General features: G+C 45.1%; 1 protein-coding gene across 1 annotated transcript; it reads left to right on the forward strand.

Moving 5' to 3' along the window:
- Positions 1-1,781: 1,781 nt before the first annotated feature.
- LOC149351539 (uncharacterized) lies at positions 1,782-15,932 on the forward strand. Its single transcript, XM_089575616.1, has 3 exons — positions 1,782-1,787; positions 11,617-11,695; positions 15,676-15,932. The coding sequence occupies exons 1-3, from the start codon at positions 1,782-1,784 to the stop codon at positions 15,843-15,845; spliced, it is 255 nt and encodes an 84-aa protein (XP_089431742.1). The 3' UTR covers positions 15,846-15,932.
- The last annotated feature ends 9,861 nt before the right edge of the window (positions 15,933-25,793 follow it).

Consider the following 25,793-nt stretch of genomic DNA (forward strand, 5'->3'; position numbering starts at 1 on the left):
ACCAATTATCTTTAAGCGATAACTTATTCAGTAATATGCTTCATTGATCAACACCACAATATATATATATATATATATATATATATATATATATATATATATATATATATATATATGACTAAACAATCATGGTGATTTAGGGGAATGTTGTCAGGCCTAGTCCAAAGGCGCAGCGTGCGCGTAGTGTGCACTACGGGACTACAACACTCGAAGGTCAAAGGTCTGGTGTGACCTTCAAAGAAAGAAAGTTGTTCTCTCTCTCAACTGGAAAAAGGCTTGCATCCTTTCAATGAATTGACTCGAAAGGCAGACATAATTTTCGCTGTTGAGCATTAGCTAGTCACGGAGCAGTCAATTTATCAGACTTGATGACTTTCCCTTGCCTGTACTTTATTCCGGATGCCCGCTATGTTTGCGGGTACGGTGAACCGGATCCAGGGACTTTGCGCAAGGTGTCGTTGTGATTGCGTTGCTGAAGTATACACAGTATTTCTTATACTGGTAAAGAAAACTAAACGAGAATATTAAATTAAAAGGGCATAACACATCTCTTTGACATTCATGGCACACGGCTACATAGGTGGGCGCGCATCGCTGTTTGTTCACTTGTGCGCTGAATTGTGAAACCGCAACGTACCATTGTCCTTGAAAAGAGGCGTCCATGCCGATCTGGCAAGCTTGCATGAACGCTGCTTCACCTCACGACGGATGCGCCCGCCACCTCACAATGCGTCCCCATAAAAAGTGAAACTGAAAGCCTCGACGACATGAGGATTAATGAAAGGTTTTAAATTTTTTCTGCACGCTGAGAAAACGAGACGATCGATTGTGTGAAAGCGACAATGGGTGGGCAAATTTTCAGGACACGACAGCGGCTTGCAGGGTCTGACGCAAACCTCACGCGCTGCGGAGGACCGGGCAAGAAGCGAGTCTGATTCGAAATATGCTATTTTTTGATGGTTGTAAATATATGAATGGCTTTCAGGGCTTAGTGGGTCGCTCCTGAGTGTGCGAGAACCTAACATTTGTGAGAGCCATTCCCTCCGGCTTTCGACGTATAATGATGGAAAATTTTCCGTCTAAAAATGAACCTTTATGTGCATAATAGCCACGATTTCGCGTGATTTCACTTCAGCATTTTAACCCGAACATCGCACAGTACATTTATCAATCCAATTTTTGCTATAAAATCTGAACTCCAATGTTCTTGGACATTAGTTTTAATTTTGAGGCCACTGTGGAACATTGTCTGGCACTATTATGGAAATATTGTAGATAGTGGTCCATTCTTCAGATGTATAGCAAAATATTTCTTGTTTGTCCATCGGTTGGATCTAATGATTAAGACTGCCATAGAAAACCAATAGGGAACGTTGCTGACGATAGCAAAAATGTTAACAGAAAAAAATGCAAGCCTGCCTTGAGGAAATCTGCGGATCTATATATTGTTATACTGAAATTTTACGGCATAAGAAAAAAGTGGGTTCATAAATTATTTCGCATTGAAAGATGCGCTTGTGTAAAATTTCTGGGTGGAGTTAAACATTTGTTCTGTTCGAAGCATAGAGTGGTTAGGTTGCATCAGTTGGGAAGAGGCTTTCCGTTATTCACCACTCACATTATCTTGCGGCAGAGGGATGAATTAAACAACAGCGATAACGCAAAAAAAAACAACAGGAATTTTCAATCAGCCGTAAAGGAAGTACGCAAATCGCATTTAACTCATCGAAGAGTCTGATTTTAAGCTTTCAGAGACTGCATCGGGTTTATGTGGTACCTAGATGACAGTGAGTGTGCTCTATTATGAGCCTATAAATACGTTGCCAACTCTGCATTCTATGAAGCTCGTCAGGGTTGGCGCAGAGAGTGGGGCACCCTCTACACTGACTGGCTGATAGGGGCAGCTTCTTGCTCGAGCGCAATGCTGTAGGGTTGCTTCATGCACCCTAAGCCTCCAAGACATGCTTAAAATCGTTGATTGTTTCGTATTCAGCGGAAGCGTCCACTGCGTCCACTGTGCGATGCACAACACTCAAAGCTTCGCTTGCGTCAAGCACCAGTATGACGTGACGACCATTTTTCACAACATGGAATTTCACAGCAGTGGCGGTGTTTCTAACGTTTACTTTCTGGACTGTTGTTCCTAATTTGATGATGAGCGACGCGTCCATTGTAGGCTCGCAGCAAAGTGCTCGTAGGCTTCAGTTCAGAAGTTTGTATTTTACGGTATACTGAAAATGGTAAAAGGCTCTCGCTTTTGACCTGATGTATACCTTGGAGAGTGATTCACTACCTTCAACTTGGGCTTTGAAAATCCAGTCCCTACTGCTCCTACTGCTGCCACTTACAACGCCGACGCCCAGAACATCAAACTCATCGTTCAGGTTAAGTTTGCTGACTTCGCTGCCTTGGCCGGAAAATAGCATGTTTTTCCTCAGGCCGGCCACTGCCTCTGTTCGAGCCATCGGTTGCATTTATTTCAGCGGTACGAATTTCTGTGGTATGCAGCGTTCTCTTGCAACTCCACACAGCGGCGCCATAGTGCCACACAGCGAGAGGCGGCGGCAATGCGGCCAGTCGGCTTGGACCAGATCTGGTATCATTGTGCCACTAATTCCGCTGCTCTGCACATCTATTCGGCAGTTCACGCAACTTGGGATTATTCATCCCGAAGACTATCTGTTTTCTCATCATCGTATCGGGTAGTCCTCCGTAGTCGCACTGGATTGTTTGTTTCTTGAGGTCTCGAATAAATTGTTCAAACGCCTCTCTAACTCATTGTTTCCTCGAGCAAAAACACGTCGAGTTAATGGACTTCATTTTTCCCCTCATCAAAGGATAGGCTTAAAACTTCGTGAACAGGGTGTCGTAATCTTCCTTCCTTGTCGTCATGGTCTTCAAATTTGAACGTGTTCAAGACGTCAAGCACTTCATCACCGGCAACACTCAACAAGGACGCAGCTTTTGTCGGTCCGTTTCTTGGATGTTTATTCGACGTGGTTACCTTAATGGAGGGTACTGGTTTTTCCTAAAACAACTTCCAATTCCGAGACAGTTCCCCGAGAGCTGCAGGTGTTTCGGGAGCTTCAGCAGGTCTACCGCCGTCCTGTCTACGCCCTGCTGAACATGGCCACTTGTGACACCTTGTATCGTATAGCAATGATGACACTCGGCACCATGATGACCGGAACAAGAAAAACGAACGTTTGTCGCTGAGCATCGTATTCATAGGTTCGAGATAGCCCGGCATACTCACTGCGCACGTCGATACACTGTCACACTTAAAAGCGTCTAAAGCTGCATCTTTGAGCATTAGCAACCACCATTCTTTGTATCCGTCAAGTTAAATTTTATTCTCAGCATCTCGCGTCCACTGACAGTTTTGATGTTGAAAGGGGGCAAGCAGAAAACCTACCAAGGGTTTGAAAAGGCCTGCACCCCATGCAGTTGGCAGAGGGACGCAGGGCTGACAAGCTGCACAGTGTTGCAAAATGAACAAAACGTTCAAGAAATGGCAGAAAAAAATGTATTTCTTGAACGTTATATATATATATATATATATATATATATATATATATATATATATATATATATATATATATATATATATATATATATATATATATATATAATCTTTTTTTCTTGGAATTTCAAGCCTGCTGGAAGGTTGTGAGTGGGTTACTCTTTTTAGAGATTAGAGATGCGCTTGAGAGCGCGCTATCCTCTCCTCTAATATAAGGAGACCAGCCAACGGCCAACTAATCGTCCTACAGTGTGTTTCTGTGAACAATAGGCCTTTTAAGACTTGTAGATACCTTTTGCGGTATATCAATACCATTGGCGGTGTAGGTCAAAGAGCAAGTGAATTGTGCCAACTGGTAAGCTCCCTAACAAAAATGCAATCGTTAACTTTCCAACTGTTGTAGTTAGGTAGGCTCCTGCTTGTAATTAAAGATTTCAAGCTGGCTGCTAGTAATAGCCGTACCAGTTTATATAATTTCGAAAGCGCCATTATGCTCGATGTTGTAACACAACCAATTCTGGTTGCCCCGCACGCCACAGCAGCCCGGTGTTCGTCTGACACCCCTGGATGTCCGGAATCGTTGCGCCACCACGCGAATAGGGAATCTCGTTTTCGAAATTATAAAGACTGAATATGCTATTAGGCAACTATTTAATCATAAAAGGGGGCTTAACTTTGAGAGCTAAAAATAAATGATTAGAAATTACATGACCAAATTACCACTTAATGTGTTTCATCTGTTTTCTGACGTCCTCCATCACTGGCCTTACTATGCCGCAAACGCCGCCTTTAAAAGTAAAAAGTCTAAAAAAGACTTGCGACGTTTGCTTTAACATCCTGCATGTGATGCATGTGCTGTCATTTAAAAGAGAGCTTAAACAACCGCGTTTCTTTATATCCGTGGCTACTTGGACTTAGCAGGACAACACATCATTTTGCTGTTCATTTCTAAAAGTGGCCGCCGCGGTGGCTCAGTGGTTATGGCGCTCGACTGCTGACCCGAAGACGCGGGTTCGATCCCGGCCGCGGCGGTTGAATTTCGATGGAGGCGAAATTCTAGTGGTACCTGTAGTGTGCAATGCCAGTGCACGTTAAAAAACCCCAGGTGGTCGAAATTTCCGGATCCCTTCACCACGGCGTCTCTCATAGCTTGAGTCGCCTCGGGAAGTTAAACCCCTAGAAACCAAACCACTCCTAAAAGCGCTAGTGCGAACACAGGTAAATCTCACAAACTAGTACAGAAGAGCAGAAAAGGTGGGACAAGAGAAAGAAAAAAAAGCAATAAAGGTGCTACGCGGCTCCTGTAGTTCATGCAGCAGCCCCTTCGGAAACTGAATTTTTCTGCGCCAAGGCAAGCCGGTTTTCGAGCAATTTCCATCCAGTTTTGCAGCTAGAAATTGAAGTCAGCAACAAAGTGAGATAACTAGTGTGAGTAAAATGGCGCTGTATAGGTGACGGGCTCGTGAACATGTAGGCTCACGTTCCTAATGCAGCTGAGTTAACGAACGGTTGACTGGCATTCACCAGAAACGGGATTTTTACAGGGTAGAAAAGAGCACAGTTCGTATCTGCAACCGCTAATTGGCGCAAGTGGAAAGTTTCGGGAATTCCTTGACCAGTTATAATTACACTGGCATGCAGCGCATTGCATTCTTTGAACGTAAACACATCCAACAGTGTCTCGCAGATGAGAGTGGAGAAGGCGGTAGTGACAATAGCGTGCGCGATTTGAGAGCAGCTTTTCGTTGCACGCCAAACCAGAACCGTCTTTTTTTTTTGCTTGTGACTCAAAAAATTCTCATGGTACGCGGTCTGATTTCTACTGGCTGTGCAGAAAGAATTGGATTACACTAAGGACTGTCAGGTAATTTTCTAACCCGCCGCGGTGGCTTACTGGCTATGGCGTTGAACTACTCAGCCCAAGGACGCGAGATTGGATCCCGGCCGCAGCGGGCTGCATTCAGATGAATGAAGGGCGCAAAGGGGTACGCAAAACGCGGACAGCCGAACTTTTAGGCCTGCCGGGACACGCGTGGAATCATGGTCACGTAGCTGCTCAGTTACCAATCTATGGAGTCCAGATTTTATTCTACTGGCTATTAATCATGAATTCGGCTGAATTGAAAGAAAGCAAGAAACTTCGCTTATTAAAAGTGTGAATGTATGTGCGCGCTTACTCTAACATGTTGTCGTGGACCCTTCGCCGTTTTGATATTTTTGCTCTGCAGTTCGTGGGGAGCACTGTTAGCAGTGTCGAGATTTCAGAATGAGTCGTGCACATTACAAAAGCCATAGTGCGCTACTCTTCTTAGCCCAAATATAAATTTGAGCTGTTTGTAGAGGAGGTGGGAGAGGAATCACAACAAGCAGTTTTGTAGGACCATATTTTAGGATTCTGCGGAAGAACAACTCTGAAGCACAGTTCCCCGGTTCTAAACACAGTCCGGAAAGTGCAAGGAATTAGCTAGAATTCTGTGGATTTATGATTAATCCATAGGCTACCAATCGTAATTGTATTCTAGAGGATAACTCCCTTTTTAGAGAGAAGCAAGTATAAGTGGGTGGTATGTCAGGCAGGTTCTCTTTGGAGAAATGGTGTGCTTCCATTTTGGTGGAATGCGTTGTATTCAGTGAAAATATAAAAAGGTATCAGCGATAATTTCGGCTCTCTGAGAGTTTTTAGCAATCAAAGCCACGTAATTACGCAACAAGAATACTTATATATGCATGTGTCCACGGCGTGCAAAAGCCACAATTTCTTTCTTCATGGGGTTTGCTGTCGTCAGTTACAATATTTCAGGCCGCATCCTCTCTGATACGACATCTCTGTAATGCTCGCGGTAAGGGCATTACGACATGCCAAGCAATGGCGTTGACGGGCTCCTTACGCGGCAAGGGTTTCACGTACAGAAAAGCTAAAGGGGTTAATCTGTGCGCCAAAAAGTGTAAGAAACATTCTCCTGCCGCAGCCGAGTTGCGAAAAGTTAAACTTCTGAATTATTAAAGCGCCTAATTTTGGAACTTGCACACAGAATTTAACGACAAAGTTGAAAGTCCTGATATACCTGGCATAGGAGTGAACTGACCTCTCTTTTGAGCACAGAAACTTCCCTTTACTGAACACTTTTCTGAATATTACTTCATTTCTCTAGCTGTCATATCCTCAAAAAGAGAAATGTAAAAAAAAACTCACGCATTACGTTAGACTGGAATATTCTCGGCCTTTCCCTGCTAACATCACACACGATGTCACAAAAGTTTCGTAGAGCAGTAAAGACAGAAGCAAAGAGCCTCTCACGCATGGAGCTTCTCAAAAAACTTAAAGAAAAAAAAAACAATGCAATTTCATCATTGCGTGTTACTTCTCCGTCCATAGAGGATTGCCATAATTTCAATATAGGCATTTTTACTCCCAGATTGGTTTGTTAACGCGACACAGAGAGGGACACATTCGTTCGCTAAGCCCTCCAAACACACATCAAACTGCGTTCATTCCCAGTTAGGATTAATAGTCCTGGCGGCACAAAAAATGATTAAATTTTCAAAAATATAATCAGCAATATGCACCAGCACCGAGGCATGACCAAGTACATCGAGGGGTGCGAGCCAATTTGGCTTCCCAGAATTCGTTAGCGGCTTCACTAAATTTCACCAATTGAGTGATCTCGCATTTAAGCTACACGAAGCAGCCGGAACCGCGGCCAGGAATAGGACAAGGGGACTCGGGCTCATGATCGGAGCGCCGAAGCTACTGAGCCATGAAGGCGGACATCAGGCGACATTCGAAGAGCTCAGACTGAAAGCTAAGCGAAACACCCAAGCTGAATCTCTGCGTATTTTCCGAATTTATTTCTTGATACCGGGGTTATCAAGCCCCGCTCACAAGCTTGCTGACCTGGGTGGCTCACTCGAAGGGTCGGCATTGTGGGACGAGTTCGACGCCATTTTGAACTCACGGAAACCTTCTGGGTGGAGCCACTTTAGTAGACTTTCCACCTTTACTTCGCCCTGAATGTGCATTCTTCTTGGTTGTGCAGTGGTACTGCGGACGAAAGTGACCTTTATAGTGGCCTCAATTACAGAGTCTGGAGACTTTGGTAGTGAAGCTCTGTCTGCAATATCCGTCAGAGAATCACGGAGAAGAGAAGAATACTCGGAGAAGAAATTAGGCTTGTTGTTCCAACAGATGTTTAAATTTCTGTCATAACCTACAATAGTCGCCTTAGCAACCATAAAAATTGGCATTTGAATGCAGACGCTTATGATGAGAGCGCACTGCCTGAGCGCACTCAGCCGAGTCACACTTACTGCTGCCACAGTTGTGACGTGCCTGCCCAAATATATTGACTAGCACCCCCCCCCCCCGCCCCCTCCATCCTATGGCTCCAATCTACCCTCCCCTCTTGCCGTTTGTCTCATATTCACCGCAACCGTTGCACAAGCGCGGCAACTCTCTCAAGCCGGAAAGGTAGGGCATAATGCGAAGGGAGCGGAAATAGCCTGAACGACCTTGGTCAACATTTGACACGAAATCTCTCCTGCTTCCCTCTCTGTCTACAGATCTATTTAGCCAGTCAGGGGATTTTCGGAGAAGGAGCTCATGCCGAGTAGAGTTTGACTTCCCTGTGCAATATAGTTCTTTTTCGCCCTCGTGAAATAAAGCTGCACATATAATTACGAATGACGCGCTTCATTAAAATTTGGTTCAATGGTTAAAATGGTTCAATGGTTAAAAATCAAATCACTGAATACAGAGAAAAAGCTTTGGATCTTAAAATAGCACATCCTCGAGGCGTCAGCCAAAAATACTGGGGCCGTATTTTATAAGGATTGATTTCTCTATTCTTTTTTTGCTTGTTTGCTATTAGTGCTTTTAGCGAACTGCGCCTTTTACATATCGGCTCCAGCAAATAACACTGCTTGCTAGCAATCAGCCCTGACGTCACAGGTGGTAGCTGAAAATAATAAAGGAGAAAAAAAACTTACTTATGCAGCCTCGACATTGGTTTTACAAATACACCACTCCTTTTTAAAAAAAATGGCTGCAGTCGCGTTAAACGCCTTTTAATAAGCCGTCTAATGGGCCCTCAAAATCAGGCCATTCACTTCAGGATAGCCTTTGTACGAATCTTAATTTCCCATTACAGCGCAACAGCCATCTGGAGGCTGAGCACCGTGCCAAGACCTTCTGTCTTCCACTTGCCTCGGCTCTCCCAGCTTCGTGCATAGCACATTCCTCTTCCGTCATGCCGCACAGCGCAAGATAGCGAGTCGCTTCGATGGATCATTTGGTTTCTGCTTCACGATATGCAACAGCATAGAATTTATTACAAAGTGGATCCTGTTGTATTTTACATTATTCCTTACAACTGTTAAAACGATTTGCTAGAACGATTCCGCCCAGAAATGGGGAACTTTAGACCGGGTGCCTTTGCTTATGGAACAATATGAGCCCGTGCAAACACTGCACGAGCTCACAGGGGTATAGTTGGCGCTGTTTGTTTCATCATATGAATCATTTTCCATTCGTGCGAACAAATTCCCGCGAGCGGGCTCTTAATTTGTCTTCACGAGCGTGGCACAGCCTACACGTTCAGTGATGTTCATGTGTTCATGTGCTGTGCTATGCGTGAACTGTGCTGAGTGCCAGGTTTGGCTAGAACAGCGCCAGTGGGCGGCAGCCGAAAAAAATTGGACGGTACTCAGCGCCGTCGGTTTCTTTCCTTTCGTTTGTTGTGTGCTTGCGCTTTTCCTACGTGCCAAGCATCCAGCAACTAGCCTTCCGAAAGGTTCTAGCTGGCTGGAAAGACAAAGTAAAGAAAGCTTTTTCCACCTGGCGCGCAAGGCCGAAGACAGTTTTGTTTCTGACTTGTGCGCGTCGCTTGCACACTGGAGCGCCTGTGTTCGCGGCAGTGTTATCTTTTTTAGACATTCAAGGAGTGGGTGACAGGATCGCCAAAGATGCGTATGAATTTGAAAAAGCTGTTTACATGCTCTCGCACGCACGCACGCACACACACACGCACGCACGCACGCACGCAGAGCGCTCATTTCTTCTGATGTTAGAGAGTGCCCCAAACGTGCAGGGCACAGCTGGCCTCGCGAAGATAAGACAGAATCCAGCAGCCTGTCTTCTTCCGGTGGCGCATTCTCCAAAGCCCTCCTAAAAGATGCCCGAGAAGAGACAAGGTCTCCTCGAAGGAGCCAGCGGAACGCGTGAAGTATCGCTCGGCTCCGCTCCGCCATTTCATACGGCGTGGCGCGCTGCGTTGAGGCCTCTGCGGAGGCGCGACTGACGTCTGGCAGCTACGGGCGCTGATCTATGGGTCTATCCGGTGTCGCCTATTCCGGCTCAGTTGATCTGCAGCGACCCAGGAGGAACGTTGTTTAGGGGGCGCCACCATCGATTCATCCTCGTCTCGCGGGATATTGGATATTTGTCGCGTCCCAACCGACTGCGCTCCGCTGCCCTCCCGCGGTTTCCCGCCGTGGGCATCGAGCCATCGCGTGGCGCAGCGGCCGCAGCTGCTTTGTGTCCGCAGCTAGCCGCGCCGGCTGTTCAAACGTTTGGCCTGCGCGCAGAATTCGTTTGCGAGAAGTTTCCCGCTTTTTCACCTACTATTTCTGCTTTCGCTTATATTTTGCCACCTTGGGCGTTTCGCTGTATCACTTTCACGTCCCCGCGTATCCATCCAGAGAAATTTGATGGCAGAGCGTCCCGGATATGGTTTTGGCGATCATTTTCAAGGGGGAGTTTTATTTCTCTTGGCTACTCGAGCCTCTACTTTCTGCGCAGTTCCATTTGGCTCGTCAACCCATTAAGTAATGATGCCGCGTTCGTGAAAAACGGAACGCCGCTTGTCACCTCACTTTGTGAGATCAATGACCTTGTGCTGACCGGGAGGAAATTAGAGAGGAAGGCAATACAGATTCCTCAGAAACTTTGCGCTCGCATTTGAAGAGAAGTTGCAGAGTCGGGCCAGGACGAATTCAAGCTGTGTAGCCTTCCTTTGGATACTTATGGAGGCTCTGGCGGGTGCTAAGGAGTATAATCGCTCCGTAATTCAAAACTTTTCCATCTTGGCAATTTGCCCTAAACACATCGAGTTTGGAGCAATATTTTCGTGTACCGGCGATCTGTAGCCGGCGATCTGATGTGAAGTTGACTTTTGTAGTTGAGTGTTCATATTAGCAGATAGGGTTACTAAAGGTAGGAAGTTGCTTAGAGTGACGGCGTAAATAGCGAGGGGTGGGAAACATACTGTAGAGAAGCAGAAGCTCTGCTGGAAGGGCAAGGTTGGGAACGTTGTTGACATAGAGTTACATCGGCCGGCGTAAGGAGTGGATAATTGAAGGTAACATGCTGGAATATTTGTCTTTTAATCGACTTAACTTCGCTCATGACGATGGTGGTGGCGATGACAATGATTTCAGAGTACAATCAAACTGAAAGAGTACTGAGTGGATTGCATTATAATGCGTGAGCTTTCAATCGGGAGAAAATTTGCAGTCCCCAATAGAAACTTTGACACGTAGCTTTTAGACAGTGAAAACCATGAACAGGTTTCCTCATTTCCACGACAGCGTGCCGCCCATAATCCTGCGTCGAATAGGGAATTGGGCATGAAAAGCTCTTGGATCTCGTTAACACGTTACGCTCAGGTCATGACTCGCAGTTGAGACCTTTTGGTGACAAAATTCATGGCTTTATCGCTTAAAGTAGTTATAACTGGATGAAAGCAAATTGAGAGTTAAAGGATATGATTACTGATTTAAAAAAAAAATTGCATCACAGCAAAATGCCCAGTGTGGAGGAAAAAGAATTTTGGACCAAGACTTGAGAATAAAATGAGCCGTAAGTCTGTATCCGCAGCTGCCAGGGGCGCGAATTGGTTATGCGCGCTGATCACCGTGCATATGGCGTGGCGTGAGACAGCTTCGTCAAACGACTGGGGATGTCACGCTATGTGGCGCTTTAAACTTTCGCAGCTGCGCAGCTGTCGCTAAGTGCGGTTGAACGCCACGCACGTGGTTGTTGTGATCAGCCCTGTGGCGCTAATATAAACTCTTGACTGCTCGAACTGGGCGCACAGAGATCGAAAATGAAGACGTCCACCGTCGTTCTCTTGGGTCTCCTGGTCCTGCTAACGCTGGCCTGCTGCCAAGCCGAAGGTGAGTACTCAGGAAGCCCGATGTCGCAAGTGGCCCTGTGGCTCTCACGTTTCGATGGCGGTTATTTTATTTTTGCTGTTTTTTTGTTTTAGCGATAACCGCAAAGGAAAGTGTTTAACGCAAGTAAAGAGCAACATAGCTTTTTTTCCCTATAGTACGATTTATTGTGTAATCAAATTTATTTACATCGCAACTTCCATTCATTGACCTAACAAAATATGTGTGAATAAAAATTACTTATCGTCTAACATTTCATTTAAAAGGGAAAGATGTTTTTTTTTCAGTACATAGTTTCAATTTGAAGAAACACTCGTTGCGCACTGTTGCTCTCATCCGTACATTTACATGTTTCCTTTAAAAGTACGGTTTCTTATTTAACTGCCTTCAATAAACCTTAACGAAAAAATGTTCGCGGCGTATTTCGCCCGCTTGTTATAAATTGGTTCGCATAGCGCACGTCAATACCCACTCTGTACAGATAAAAACGACAATTTCCCCCCCTTTTTCACAGCTAGTTTGTTTACACACTGTGTCTTCAGACATTCGCTGAATCAACGTAGCTCTAGAAGCTGCCAGCATCGACCAAAACAAATAAGGCTCTTCTAAACAATGGAATGATGATGCTTGTATACATTGACATACATGTATAGATGTGCACATTCAGTGCGCCTAAGTATGACAGTAAATACACCTTTTGTGCTTGCGGTGAAAGCACAAGTATAAATCAAAGCATTACTTATCGCCAAGTAAGTGGAGCCGCTTGATTGAGTGAGACTTGATCCTGAAGGTAGTGTTTTGAACGCGAAAACTTCTCGATGCATCATTGCCCATAAGGGTCAACAATGTCTTCTGACCTAATGGCCGAGTAAATGGCAATAGACACTTCAAGCAGTTGTTCCCACAGCTGCGGAAGCGAAGGCAGATGAATTCAATAGCTACTGAGAGCGCGCGTTAACACTACGAATATGAGTTTACATGCGGGGTTTAAGTGAAAGATAGCGCGAGGCGTCTCATTACAGGGATTTCACCTTTGTAAACGCGGGAAAGGAAACGAAAAGTATTTAGTTCTCTCCGCAACGGCGATGAAAGCTACCTAACACAAAGAATTTGTTAAGGAATTGCTCATCGCCGCACCAGCATCCCTTCAACTCTTCTTTATCGGAACAGCGCAAGGACACGGACGAGCAAGACAGCACATAGATAGGGCGCGGACTCGCTTGTTCAGCTGCAAGTCAGCGCCCGAACTGTGTGCTTAGTTGCTAGTGTGTGTCCCTCTGTTTTTCCGATAATGTCGCAGGAACTTGCCCAAGGTTCTACCTTGATTAAATTCTTGTTATTTATCTTAAATGTATTTGGTCAGTATAGAGAGCAGAAGCAGAGAAAGAATAGAAAAAGAAACAAATATTTGGTGGTTAGGAGACAAAAGAACATCAGATTTTTATTGAAGTGTGACAATGGGCTCCGTGATAAAAACTGGGAGATAGCTCTTTACAGCGCATACGAATTGTGTGTATTGTGGAGGGAACCTGAAGACGGAATTGGAGAAGTAGTGACCAGGACACGTTTTTTTGACGGCGTGAGCCGTTATGCAGAGCCCATCTCGAGCGATCGCGTGGATGAAGCCCGTCCAAGGTCACTGATCGATGTGACCAGGAGAGAGAAATGAGTTAACAAATGCAGGGGCCGCGATGGGAGAGAGAGAAGGGAAGTAAGGGGACAAATGGGAGGGTAGCTGTAGCTGACAGAGAGATTGAAACGCCGTCCGCCGCTGGCTATCGGAGCCGTGAATGCCATCGGCTACGTAAGCCTGTCAAATCGGTTTTGTGTTTCTCTCTCCTCCCGAGCGGCTCTAGCTAGGAAGCGCTCGGTGAGAAAAAGCTCAGCCAATATTCCCTCTGCGGGCAGCCGGAAAGGCAAGACAACAAAGAATTCGGCAGGAACACTTAAGGCTGCTTACGCGAATGAATGAGAAAGCGCTACAGGCCCGCGGATGAAATGTTAGAGAGAGATGCATCGCTCGCGACTACTCCCGAGCCTGAACCTCCTGTTCACGCCTCTGTCGCATTGCTTTCGCTTCCCGTTTCCGCAACTCGAAGTCGGCCACCCGCTTCTGTCGATTCATGCCCGCTCCTGGTTTGCGGAGTTCAACGTCTCCTTTCAACCGCGTGCGACTAGCTTGCAGCGCTCCTACCGCAGCGGTGGCCGTCGATGGTGCTGCCTGCCTCTGCAACCGTCGTGCAGCATTTCTCTGCTCGCTTGCCTCGGTTGCGGTAACGTACTTTTGTGGGCGCGCTCGTCTTCCTGTTGATATAGACGCGGTCGCCTCGCAGGCCGCAGACGTTGTTGTCGGCGCCGTTTCATCGCAATACATCGCACACACACCGTCGACAAGGGAATCTGAAGAGAGACACTTCACAGAGACACTTAATTCTGCTACCGCTTGAGCGCTGGCGCGACTGAGACATGCGGCAGGTGGTCTAATGCCGGCGCCTGCTCCCCAAGGAGCTTTACTGCTCCCTCCGACGCTCCGCCCCCTACCGGTGCTTTTACACTCTGCGCACGCTGCCCGCTGTCTTCTCATCCGACACCATCTGCAGTCCTATTTCCCTGTACTCCGCTCACGCCCTCTTAATTCCGACGCCCTCTCCGGCTGTTTCCTCGCTCTGAAGCTGCTGCAATCGCTTCCCTCTCCACTTCTTGCCATCTCCACGGCTCTCGGATTTTTTGTACCACGGCGACTACAGGTTTCGCTGTAATGGGATATTTAAGTTTTTCACTTAAAAAAACCAGCGCGCGTGGGTGGTGCAGAAGTTGCCCTTTTATTACCAGTTTATTAGTCCACTCAATAAATAGACAACGAAATGTATAAAGAAAAAGATAGAGGGAACCCGGACAAGCAGAGCTTTACCCAGCTCAAAAGTGAATTAAAAAAAAAATAAAGAGGGCGATCGTAGCGCTCGTGCATGCGAGGCTCGCCGTCGACAAGACCCAGTTGCCGAGCGAGAGTCCGATCGGCGTCTTGACAGACGAGGGAAGAGCGAAGGAAGACCCCGCCGAAGCGAGGACGGCGCCGGCTCCAACGCGTAGAAGGCGAACCTCGAAATTCCGGGACTGCCGTCCCGGACATGTTCGTGCTAGGAGGGTCGCGCTGCAGCGAGAGCGTAGGAAGCGTTAGCGCGATGCATGCGCCGGCTCAGCCGATTGCTTAACTGGGCCGTTACCTAGTTTGGTAAATTTTTTATTCCTTCACGTCCCATGAGACCCTTGTTTTAGTTAAAGTGGAGCACTCATTTATTTTAAGTTATTGTTGTTTGCAAAACCACGTAACATGGTGGCTTGCCATAGGGAGGAGCAGCGTTTCTTATTTGGTCGCAACTAAGAATTTTGCCCGCCGTAAGTACCGTGCTGATTGAGAAACTGAAAGAGCCGTTTGAAAGAGGTATTCACTGACTGCAACCTTCTGCGTCACACCTGCATTTATGGAAAGGGAAGTTTGAGCAAGAAGTGTTCTCGTTAAATGTTGGCTTCCTTTTCTTTTAAGCGACCAAGTAGTGAGAAAAAATATGATTTAAACACGCGTAAGTAAGACTTTATTTTTAGATAACGAAGTCTTTCTTGCTAGAAATAGTCATTGCACTTGCGCTGCATTATCTTAATGTGCTTTCATCGCAACAGGCATGTAATTTAATATTTGCAGCTTCGATTCTTTTGAAAAGATTATTTTAAAACTTTTGAACTCCATTTTGTCTAGAAAACATTTTATAAGTTTCTCCAATGATATTTCGCGCTTTAAGGTGATCAGGGCGTCAAGCAGTTTGCAGTGTAGGGAAACGATTGCCACGTGATTTGTTGGCAAACCGACTGGTTTTCTATGAACCTCAGCACTTCGGAAATTAACATGATAGTGAAACTGGGCGTTCGCATTTAACTGCTCGATTTCTTTTCGCTTATGACAAATATTGGCGTTTTCTTTGCTCAAGATGGGGCCGACGATGGGAAGCACGGCCACCTGACCAGACAACGGCGAGAAGAAGATCCCAAGGAAGCCTCAGAAGGTGCAAGTGGGAAGAAGGGAGGCAAGAGCAAGGGCAAAGGAAAAAACAAACAAAAATCCAAAAAGGAAGGTGGCAAAAGCAGCGAAGAAGAATGAACGCAGCTGATCCTGGCAGCAGAGAACTGCAAAGTTTTTGAATCGATCCCTACCTAAGGCTGGCGGAATAAAAATTGGAACAAGAAAGCTCTCTTTTCACCTTTTTTTCCCCCCCACGGAGCGTTGGCGTGGAAAACTTGAATGTGTTAGCTGCTTTATGACGCTCAGTCTGGCCGCTTGCTTTAGTCACGCTCAAGGAGCTTTTAACTTTCCTTACGAAAATTTCACAAGCGAGCCTAGAGGCGCTTTATGTACTTTTTCTGAACTCTCGAAGGAAATCTCTGTAGGACTCTTTAATAATAAATTAATAATAATTAATAATAAATATTAATTAATCCTCACTGAATACATATGGCACCTTGCCAGGCCTGCCGAAGCCTTTACATGGCTTGTGTGACAGAGCCCAGCAGCTGGACAGTCTGAATTTAAACAAACAAACAAACAAAAAAGCATAGGCCTGTCATTGGTCAATAATGTCCAATGTATTTAGTACAATGTACGTACTGTACGAGCAAGTACAATGTATGTACTTGCTCAAGTTGCAAACCTACTGTTAGTTGAAACACTGAATGCTCAAAAATTAAATTTTATGAGTATAATAAACAGATGAACGATTCATGCACGTTCGACACTCATCCAATAGAATTAACATAAACAGGGAGACAAAATAAAGGAAATGATGACCAGATTGAAAAATTCCGTTGCTCACATGCACAATGAGGAAAGCAATTTCATGGGATGCTACGAAACATCACAAAACACTCAATTAAAGCACTACGTACCAATTATATTTGAAGTTCAATTAAGTCTATTTTTGCTCCGGATCGCACTGTTTGTTCCAATACTGTTTTAGGAAGGTCAGTAAAGGTCTGGGAACGTAGTACTTTTGGAGACTTTTTCCGTAGCATGCTCTTGTTGAAGGTATTGCAAAACCAGTATTGGTACATAATGCTCGACGTGTGCTGCGTCGCTGACGGAAGTCAGTTTTCCAAAGGTTGCTTTATGGTTGGTTTATGGGGTTTAACGTCCCAAAGCGACTAAGGCTATGAGAGACGCCGTATTGGAGGGCTCCGGAAATTTCGACCACCTGGGGTTATTTAACGTGCACTGACATCGCACAGTACACGGGCCTCTAGAATTTCTCCTCCAAAGAAATTCTGGCCGCCGCGGCCGGGATCGAACCCGCGTCTTTCGGGACAGCAGCCGAGCACCATAACCGCTGAGCCACCCTAAAGGAAAAAAAGAGTGTCAGAATCCGGAAGTTTCAGTAATTTAAACAACGTGGTCCCATACGCATGGAGATGAGTATTATAGGCAATAGCTTTAAGAGTGTTCGTGAGAAATTTGGCTGCATCGTGCGAAAATCGGTGAGCTTTAGAAAACATGCAGACAAAGCAACACCTCTAGTGCACGTAATTAGTTGAAAAAGCCAAATTTTGTCGAGCTACAGCGCCAAGGGTAAACGCGCATTCGATATTCTAAAAATTGATATGAGTAATACTAACGACTGCCTACAAATGTCTAATTGCAACTAGGCGCCTAGTTAAAAAGTTAATTAATAAAAATTACTTAACCAGCTTACTACTTAAGACAATTCACCCGTTTCCTGCTGTCCGCCAACACTGGTAATATTATGACGCAAAAGGCATATTTTTAACCCGAAAAGCCCAATTTTAAAAATTTTGAAACTGTTTGCTGAAAGAACCGGTATGTAACTGCGCGACTGGCAACCACGGAGCTGGTTTACCAGCGCCCACGTTTTCCTTGGTTTGGTCCGAGAAGCTGCTGATGATGATGATACTACTACTACTACTACTACTACTACTACTACTACTACTACTACTACTACTACTACTACTACTACTACTACTACTACTACTACTACTACTACTACTACTACTATAATAATAATAATAATAATAATTTTAACGCCACCGCGTCTTGTGATATAAATTCGGGCCTGTCATAGCCAAGAGGAGGCTTGCAGGACTAGGCCCGGCAACATCGGCGAGCGAAAATTAAAAGCAATAAAAATATCATAAGTGCACATACACCAAAATGCAAATACTAAAGAAAATACATGGTATAAAAGAAAAAACTGTAGAAATCATTTGGCGTAAAAAACATCACTGATTTTAACATCCGTTTTAATTTCGTTTTAGAATTAGGGAAGAAAACATGACAAGGAAGACTATTGAATATTGTAGGGACATATACACCTCGTCTTGCTTTCCCATATCTGGTTGAGTATTTAAGAACAGTGTAGCGCTGGCGGCTGCAACTGATTTAGTCTTGAAGGCAGGATTAAAAAAGTGTCACAGAACAACTGTTTGTTTATATAAAGTTTCAAAGGACGGAAGAGCAAGAAAATTAAACAAGTTTACTAGAGGGGGGAAGGAATGTTCATAGGCCGTACTTTTTAACATGCTTTTGAGAAGAGCATCTACACGATCACGCCACTTTTAATAACAATAACCTTTATTCTTTTCATTACAGCGATGAAGGGGGCCATGGGTAAAAGCTGCGAGATAGCTTGACCACAGCGCACGCTCCCCTCTACAAGGCGATGAAGGTGCACATAATAAAACACAGAATTTGATTGCAGAATAGAAGGCAAAATATTTTCTTCAAAGCAGTACACGGCAGTGAAAAAAAGGAAAAAAATACAATCATTATGACTTACATTCGTGGTACACAAAGTAACGAATCTCACGAACCATAGTACGAATTAAATCAACTCCAGATTCACTGACGTCATTGAGAAGTGTAAGCAAAATGTATGATAATTTTTCAACAAGTAATTGGCACGGGGAGTGACCACCTTTCAGCTTTCAGCGTGACGTGGAGTATAGAATGTAGTTTCTGGTTGCAACTGAGATAGATTTAGCAAAAAGTCAAGGTTTTCTTTTTATTCACGTTTAAAAGCGACAATTAGTCTGCAACACTGCAATTTAACAACAGGTAATATGTTCAGTTAATAAGTTGGATTGTTGAGCTACTTGGTACATGGTCAATTAAAACAGCAGCAGAGCGAAACGAAGACAAAAAATAACACACACACACACAACGAGGACGATGCTGCACAGACAATTTAAGATTTATTAGAAAAGCCGCATATTTATACTGAGGAACTGCCAGCATTTCGAATGATTTCTTATCATTATCGGCATGCATCGGTACGCAGGAAATTGATTTCTTTCTTCGTTAGTCCAACCGATGGCGCGCTGGCGCATTGTTCCTCGGAATCAAGGGGGGGACGGTTATTATGTCTCCTTGAAAGAAGAGATTGCGAGTGTGAGAGTTATAAGGAATATGATGAGTTTTACTGTCTTTTTTTTTTTGCTGGACGAACACAATTTCAAAGTTTGTTGCTACGATAGAGCCCTCAACTAGAAAGCAATAACTGTGGCGAGAGTAAAAAAAAAGAACTATTGATAGGCTCCTTTACGCTAAATGGTAATAGCGTTCAACATCTCGATAGAGCACAAACAATCTTCTATAACTTAGAGGATACAGAAGCTGTATCACTATCACAAACCATCTTTTGCGAAAAAGTAACGACAAGAATTTCAGTACTACTTACTATTTCTGTCTCTGTCCCACCGTACATGATATCTCCGTTTAAATTTACATGTTTTTGTTTCGGTCTGAAGAGTTGGCCTTAGTTTCATTGTTTCCTCCTAACCGATGTTTCATCATTCGAGAACTTTCGCAAGAGCGTTGTTTGCTATACTGCTGATGTTCCCGCAGTCTGAATAAGAAAAAAATTTTAGCATAATTAGCGTATAATATATATTTGGCTTCAGTATAGGTATTAACAAAATAATTAATATGAATATTGAAAATGAAAAGGTTCTACAATGCTGCCTTAAGGAGGGCCTTTTGTAATCGATCTCGGATCAGAGTAGTGTTCACCTGTTGGAACATACTGCTGCCGATGCTTAAAATAAGATTTTATAACATTTTGCTAATGTTGGAGTGCCCTAAATTTGCACCGCTATCAGGCTCGCGGCTTCTAAGCGTGTGCGCGTGGACTCAACGAGTCGCTATAAATTAAGATGAAAGTTGAGCGAATTGGTATTTGTTCTCTGTTCGTGTAGCGTTGTTTCTTCCCGAAGATGAATCACTACCAAGCTCTACTGCTAACGAACTTCCCCACTCCGTTCTTGCCTCGAATCAGACTGGCCTACTTTACCTGCTCCCGATAGAGCTGTCGTCTCCTGCTCTATACATGCCTCTTTGCCATGCATATGCACCAAATATACTTGAGAGTGAGAACGAAGTCGTCTTTAACCTAACACCAAGAGTGGGCTAACTGTGATGTGCGTAATCAGTATTGATATGTGCGGAGAAGCTAAGCAGGCGTAAGGAGCCAGTTTGGCCACGAAATAGGGCGGGTTTCTGCCCGCTTACTGGGCTGTTCCATAGTTTAGCATTACTACCCGTAAGATGTCGCTGAATTTGCCGCGGAGGTGGCCGAGGTTTTTGTAGGTGTATTGAATGCAGTCTTCAGTGAGGAGCGAGTTTTGAGACCGACGGAGAGGCATTTAAATAACTTTAAAGAAGCGATGTGATTTGAAAATGCTTGCTCATGAAAATTTACTTACCACGCTCCGGTTCCTCATTTTATATTCATTTATTTCTTATGTTCTTTTTGTTTGCGTTTCAGTAGTGCACATTGAACACTGTCTCAAACATTACGTGGATTTCCACCACTACCTAAATTCGTTTTCAGTTGGGGGAAGAGGTTAAAACATACAAATTTTGTCGATAACATACACATTTGTTAGTGCACAAAAAATAGGTTGCTGTGTTGTATAAAATGAATATACGGACCCTACTGTACCGGTAGGTGTTTTATATTTCTCGTTGCTCTAATGTTTTTTTCACGCAGGTTCACTGTCTGAGTTTGAAGCACCTGCTTCAGACTCACAAAGTCGGGCTGGACGCCTGCCAACATTTGCCGTTAAGATGGGCCGCTGGGATGTCACACACGGTCTCCAGCTTGTGGCCATCATTCCTCCTAAAAAATCAGACTGTACCGTTGAATTTCCTGTCCTCAATGGCACAACCTGCGCTTGTTGGAGATTCGCCTGGCAACGTTTCTTCGGACGAGACGAACCGGGCGTCTGGAAGGTTAGTTATTTAAAAAAAATGAGCTTGCTGCCTGTTGTTCTCTCGAATTCCACTCCCCTCTGCAGCATCCGAAACTCCAAACGACGGCCCTCTCTCGGTTCTCATCAAGGCTCACTAATATGATTTGGCGTCATGACCGGTACGGTTTAAGTGGTCGCCGGTGCCGCGGCCGGGTCTTGCGAATTTGCCGTAAATGGCCCAACCGCAGGCGGGGGGTAGCCATTATTAATGGCACTTCGCCATGTAGCATTTGGTGGGTCGCTGACCCCGCAGATTAAGTTAATTAACTCGCAGACACTCATGGTGAAACGTGCATCTTTCCTGGCGCGCAAATCAAATAAGCGTCACGAGACCGCTAAGCACCGGTGAATATACGAACTATATTGCAGTGCGCGGCACACATTGTGCGTGTAAAGTACACCCTATCTCAAAAATACACTGCCCGCATCCCACATTTCCTGAGCAGTCTTCTGGACTTCCGGACAGCTTTATGTGTAACGATTGCATATAATTGTCCTCACCAAATATCTAAGACGCCAAGGCGCATAAGAAGGGCAATCTTGTCCAATCAAAAGTGGTTTTTTAATTGCTTTCGAACATTTTAAACACTACATAGAGAATAAAATTAGCGGAATCCTGCACGTTCGCGTCATCCGACCGACAAACATGTACAGAGGGCAAAACACATGCCTAGAACAACCAAACTCTGTGTTCCGGAGCTCCCAAAGCCACTGCAACCAAGAAGGCAAAAAATGACGATGAAATTCTATGAGTTTAACAGCCCATGTTTACATACAGACCATTTTTAACCAAATCTAATTGCTAGTTATCGCGTGTTACCCCCGAAACACGCTCAGAGCGTGTTCTAGACATGCGTTTTGCCCTCTGTACAGGCTCCGGAAGAGAGTCACACTATGGTTGGGCCGGCCCTCTATGCTGGAGATGCTAGACAGTAGGCCTAAAGACTCGGTCTGTCCCACACTGACCTCTTAGGCTGTTATCTTAGGCTGCTATCTGAAATATCTCTTCGCTGATCCCCGCTTAACAACGAAGAATGAAGCTGCAGAACGCATCCCTTATGTACAACAGCAGGCCTGGCTTCCCCCACATATCTGACCAGGAGTGTGGCGATCGTGATAGCACCCTCATCGAATTATGTGCGGGGGTCGTGTAACGGTATAGGCCAAATGTTGCGTGCACTAGGCAATTTTATACTATAAGAACACATATGACAATGTTAATAGCTTTGTTGATACGGTCTGGAAATTTTGGTTACTTTGGTATTCTTAGCCTTGAAACAAGATGAGAAAGCTCGAAGCAGCGTGATGCAAACCTAGAAAATATGAAAAAGGTGCATGAAAACGGTAACACGCATTCGTAAGCAAAACTTCGCCAAGTTGAAAAAAAAAACACAAATAGATACAAATATGTCAGCAAGTCACAATCAGCGAACGTACTTCGAATATCTTTGGCAGGACTGATCTTATATTTTAGTACTCGGAAAACCATCCTGCGTTGTGAATTCCGTCACCTATGCTGCAGCACTTACAGAGGACGGCAGTGACAAGTAGTTGCTTTGTGGCAGTTTTGAACCTTCATACAGAAGTGGCAGGGACGCCACCTGAAAATTCTCCTGAATACTTCTAAACCGCGCTTGGATCAGGGAAGGCATGGTGTTGTATGTGTATGGTTGCACGCGCAGATGCTTAACGGAAGTTCTCCCAGTTAAATAACCAGTTCCATGTTCCAGTAATCGCATTAGATACCAATAGGATGATTTCATTTTTTTTAGAAGTATGCTTAATCTTTACGCTTTTTTTTCTTCCTTCAAACTTTGTTCTGAAGGTGCCGGCCTTCATTCGTCTTGTTACACGAAGTAAAAGGCTCATACGCGCGCGCGCGTGCAAACATGCACATACTTGCACACACGCACACAGAAACGATACCAAAACAATCGCGCATGGAAAGTCCGCGACACCAACAGGAAACACTAAACATGTAACAGCGCTTCAAAACAGATTCAGAAGTTCGCTTGTTCAAGCAATGCAGACGGAAGTAGGAGACGGTGTGTAGAATAAAAACAGCAACTCATGTGACTATGAAGTAGAAATTCCAGCCTAAATTACTGGCCGAAACTTTTAATTAATGTTCCTCAAGAAGCAAGAGGAGCAAGTGCTTTTCTTTCTAAAGTACCTGAAACTTTACCGAACGTTTAAAGTATCCTCAAGAGCTGTGTCTCCCTTCTTTCTCGCTGGGCGCCTCCGAACGTCTTGCCTAGTTTAGTGAAATAAAAAGAAAGTTTAAGTAAAAATACTACACACCTATCATTACATGTCTTCGTTGAAAGGTTCCCGTTTTAATGTAGAAAAATATTACTCGCACAAAACGGAAGGAATGCCTTTAAAGCTTCAGTGAATGAAGCAAATAAAGTTTTCGCAAATACACCAGGACCACGTGCGCCAAGAGAAAAGCCGACGCAGTAGCGCCTACGCTTGCTTAGGAAGGACCGCTTTGCAGGTAACACTGTACAGTGCCTTTCGATGCGAGCGCAGAATAACTTCTGTGCGACTGAGGGGTTATACCAACATTGCTACTACTCTAGCGTCTGATTTTGAGCTAGTTGGCACGGCTTCATATCAGCAAACAGCGCAGTAGAGGAATGGTGAATCAGTCACGGCACAAGTGTTCTGTATTACCTCTTGAACGAAATGGCGCAACTCCCTCAATGAAGTGCACCTAGTGAATGAAGTGATTAACGCTAAATACTTCCCAAATAAAGCATGCTACTTTCCGAACGATGTGTATTTGAATTTAGATTCATCAATAATAGTGCTTGTAGAGGTTTATGGCCACGCCACCCCGCATATGCCTGTAGTGCATACTTCCGTGCCTGGCTTGCCGATAGCACTGCGAGAAATATTTCCCCACGCCTGTTTTACGCTTTTCTTTTGCAGTGTGTTGAACCAAAAAAGCTGCATGAAAATCTTCATCAGTTGCAGCCGAAACTTTTTCTTCGGAAAGCCGATAATAGCTCTCGGGCAGGAATTTGATGTTCTTTAACTTTATCGCATGCCATGATTTTCTACTCTCTTACATTAAATAACGTAACAAAGGTAATAGCAAGGCAATTTGGAACGATTTTTTATTTGTCTTCCGGTGACATCTTGGCCCAAATACGTTTAGGTGCTGCAAAACTGTTCTGCATTTTGCTGCAGGCAGAAAAAAAGGTTATAATTTAGAAATTAGGGCGGCGCTGACACACTCACCGCATCAAAAGGACTGGAAGCCCTGATTTATAAGCTTCTCGTTTCTTCATCTTTTTATTCACACTGGCACGCCTTGTGCCGTTGCTGCAGTTGAAAATATCTTCAGTGTCTTGTTCGAGCAGTCAGATTTTAAATGTTAGTCAAAAGGTAATTCGTTCTGCGGAAATTATATGCCCGACATATCTCGAGAGGAAAGAGAAGGCATGGACGAGAATCTGAAGGGGCCGCATCACGAAGAAGAAATAAAGCGCCCGAGGCAGTTAGCAACGCAGTTTGAGCCGCTAGGCTTGGGTGAAAAGCAAGGCCCATGTAGAGTGAGCGGATGTGTTGTAATCTAGACGCGACTTTGGATGCGCCGTACCGAGCCTCGGTTCCTCATCTTTAGTGACGCACTGTAGCGTATAGGTTCCAGGGTACACTTCGCTCCATATTTCTGGAAGAATGCCATCGTCCTCTTCCAACCGCAGCCTTGTGCTGCCATTCTCGTTGATTGTATTTTTTTTCTTATAAGCACTAATGACGCCTATTTGGTTTTTTCAATTATGTACGGCTGCACTAGGTGAAATGGTAGCAATTTCGGCGATACAGAACACGAGAAAGGGCAAACTTCATTTCTCTTTCTTCATTGTTGTTTTATGCTTAATAAAACAAGGAAGAAGGGAAAGTAACGTACAATATCTTTAATAGCGACTTATTGTTCTTTTATCATCCCCGTTTTTTATCCCTGCTAGAGCCCTCAGTTCTTTTCCAACAACCTAGAAATGAAAGCGGGAAAAAAGCGCGTCTGCGCGCGGCGACTCTCAGCCAGGCTCTGGCAGGCTAAGCCTGATCCGGACCGCGTCGTCTTCTGTACTCCGCTCGTCCTTCAGAGGAGTGTCTTTACAAAAGGCAAGTGTCTCTTCCAGACGAACGGCGAACATTGCGGCGAAGAGTGCCGAGGAAGAGAGAAAGCCACGTGCCGCGACGGGGGGAAACGGAACGGGCTTGTCTCGCTGGAGCCACTGGAGACAAGCTCCGCCGCGCCTGGGACGCACAAAGGGCCCCGCTCGCGCTTTCTCTTTTCGCTGCCGGCGTGGGCGACGCAAAGTTTGTAACAAACGACGCTTGAAACAAATGCGCCCGAAAAGAAGCGCGCAGAAAACGCTCTATACGGGCCTTCGCGGCGGCGAGGAGGAAAGGGAGGCAGAAAGCACGACCGGCAGGGCTCCCGGATTGACGCCTGGCTGTGACCGAGCACGGGACGAGGACCCAGGGGCGCATCGAACCGCACGGAGCAGCATTCGGCGGCAAGGCCGGCGGTGAGCGGCGCTGCGAAGCGCCCAAGAAGCGCGTCGTGCTTCCTCCCCTTTTGAGATGGTGTCGAGTTGAAAGCCTTTTCCAGTTTAGCGCCGAGTGTCCCGGGACACGATTGCGGAAAAGGTTGAACCCGCGAAAATGTTCTTTCTCATCTTCGTATGTATCTGTCTTTTCCTGGCAGTTTCGCGCCGCTATACAGCACGCCGCGGGCCGCCTTTTGTGCGCCTGGGACAGCTTGGGCAATCTCAGC

Source organism: Amblyomma mixtum, chromosome 3, assembly GCF_055824585.1.
Source record: "Amblyomma mixtum isolate Tamu chromosome 3, ASM5582458v1, whole genome shotgun sequence".
Taxonomy (NCBI): domain Eukaryota; kingdom Metazoa; phylum Arthropoda; class Arachnida; order Ixodida; family Ixodidae; genus Amblyomma; species Amblyomma mixtum.

Coding starts and splice junctions, on each gene's coding strand:
- LOC149351539 (XM_089575616.1), top strand. Junction 11,696..15,675: donor GGCCTGCTGCCAAGCCGAAG/GTGAGTACTCAG, acceptor TCTTTGCTCAAG/ATGGGGCCGACGATGGGAAG.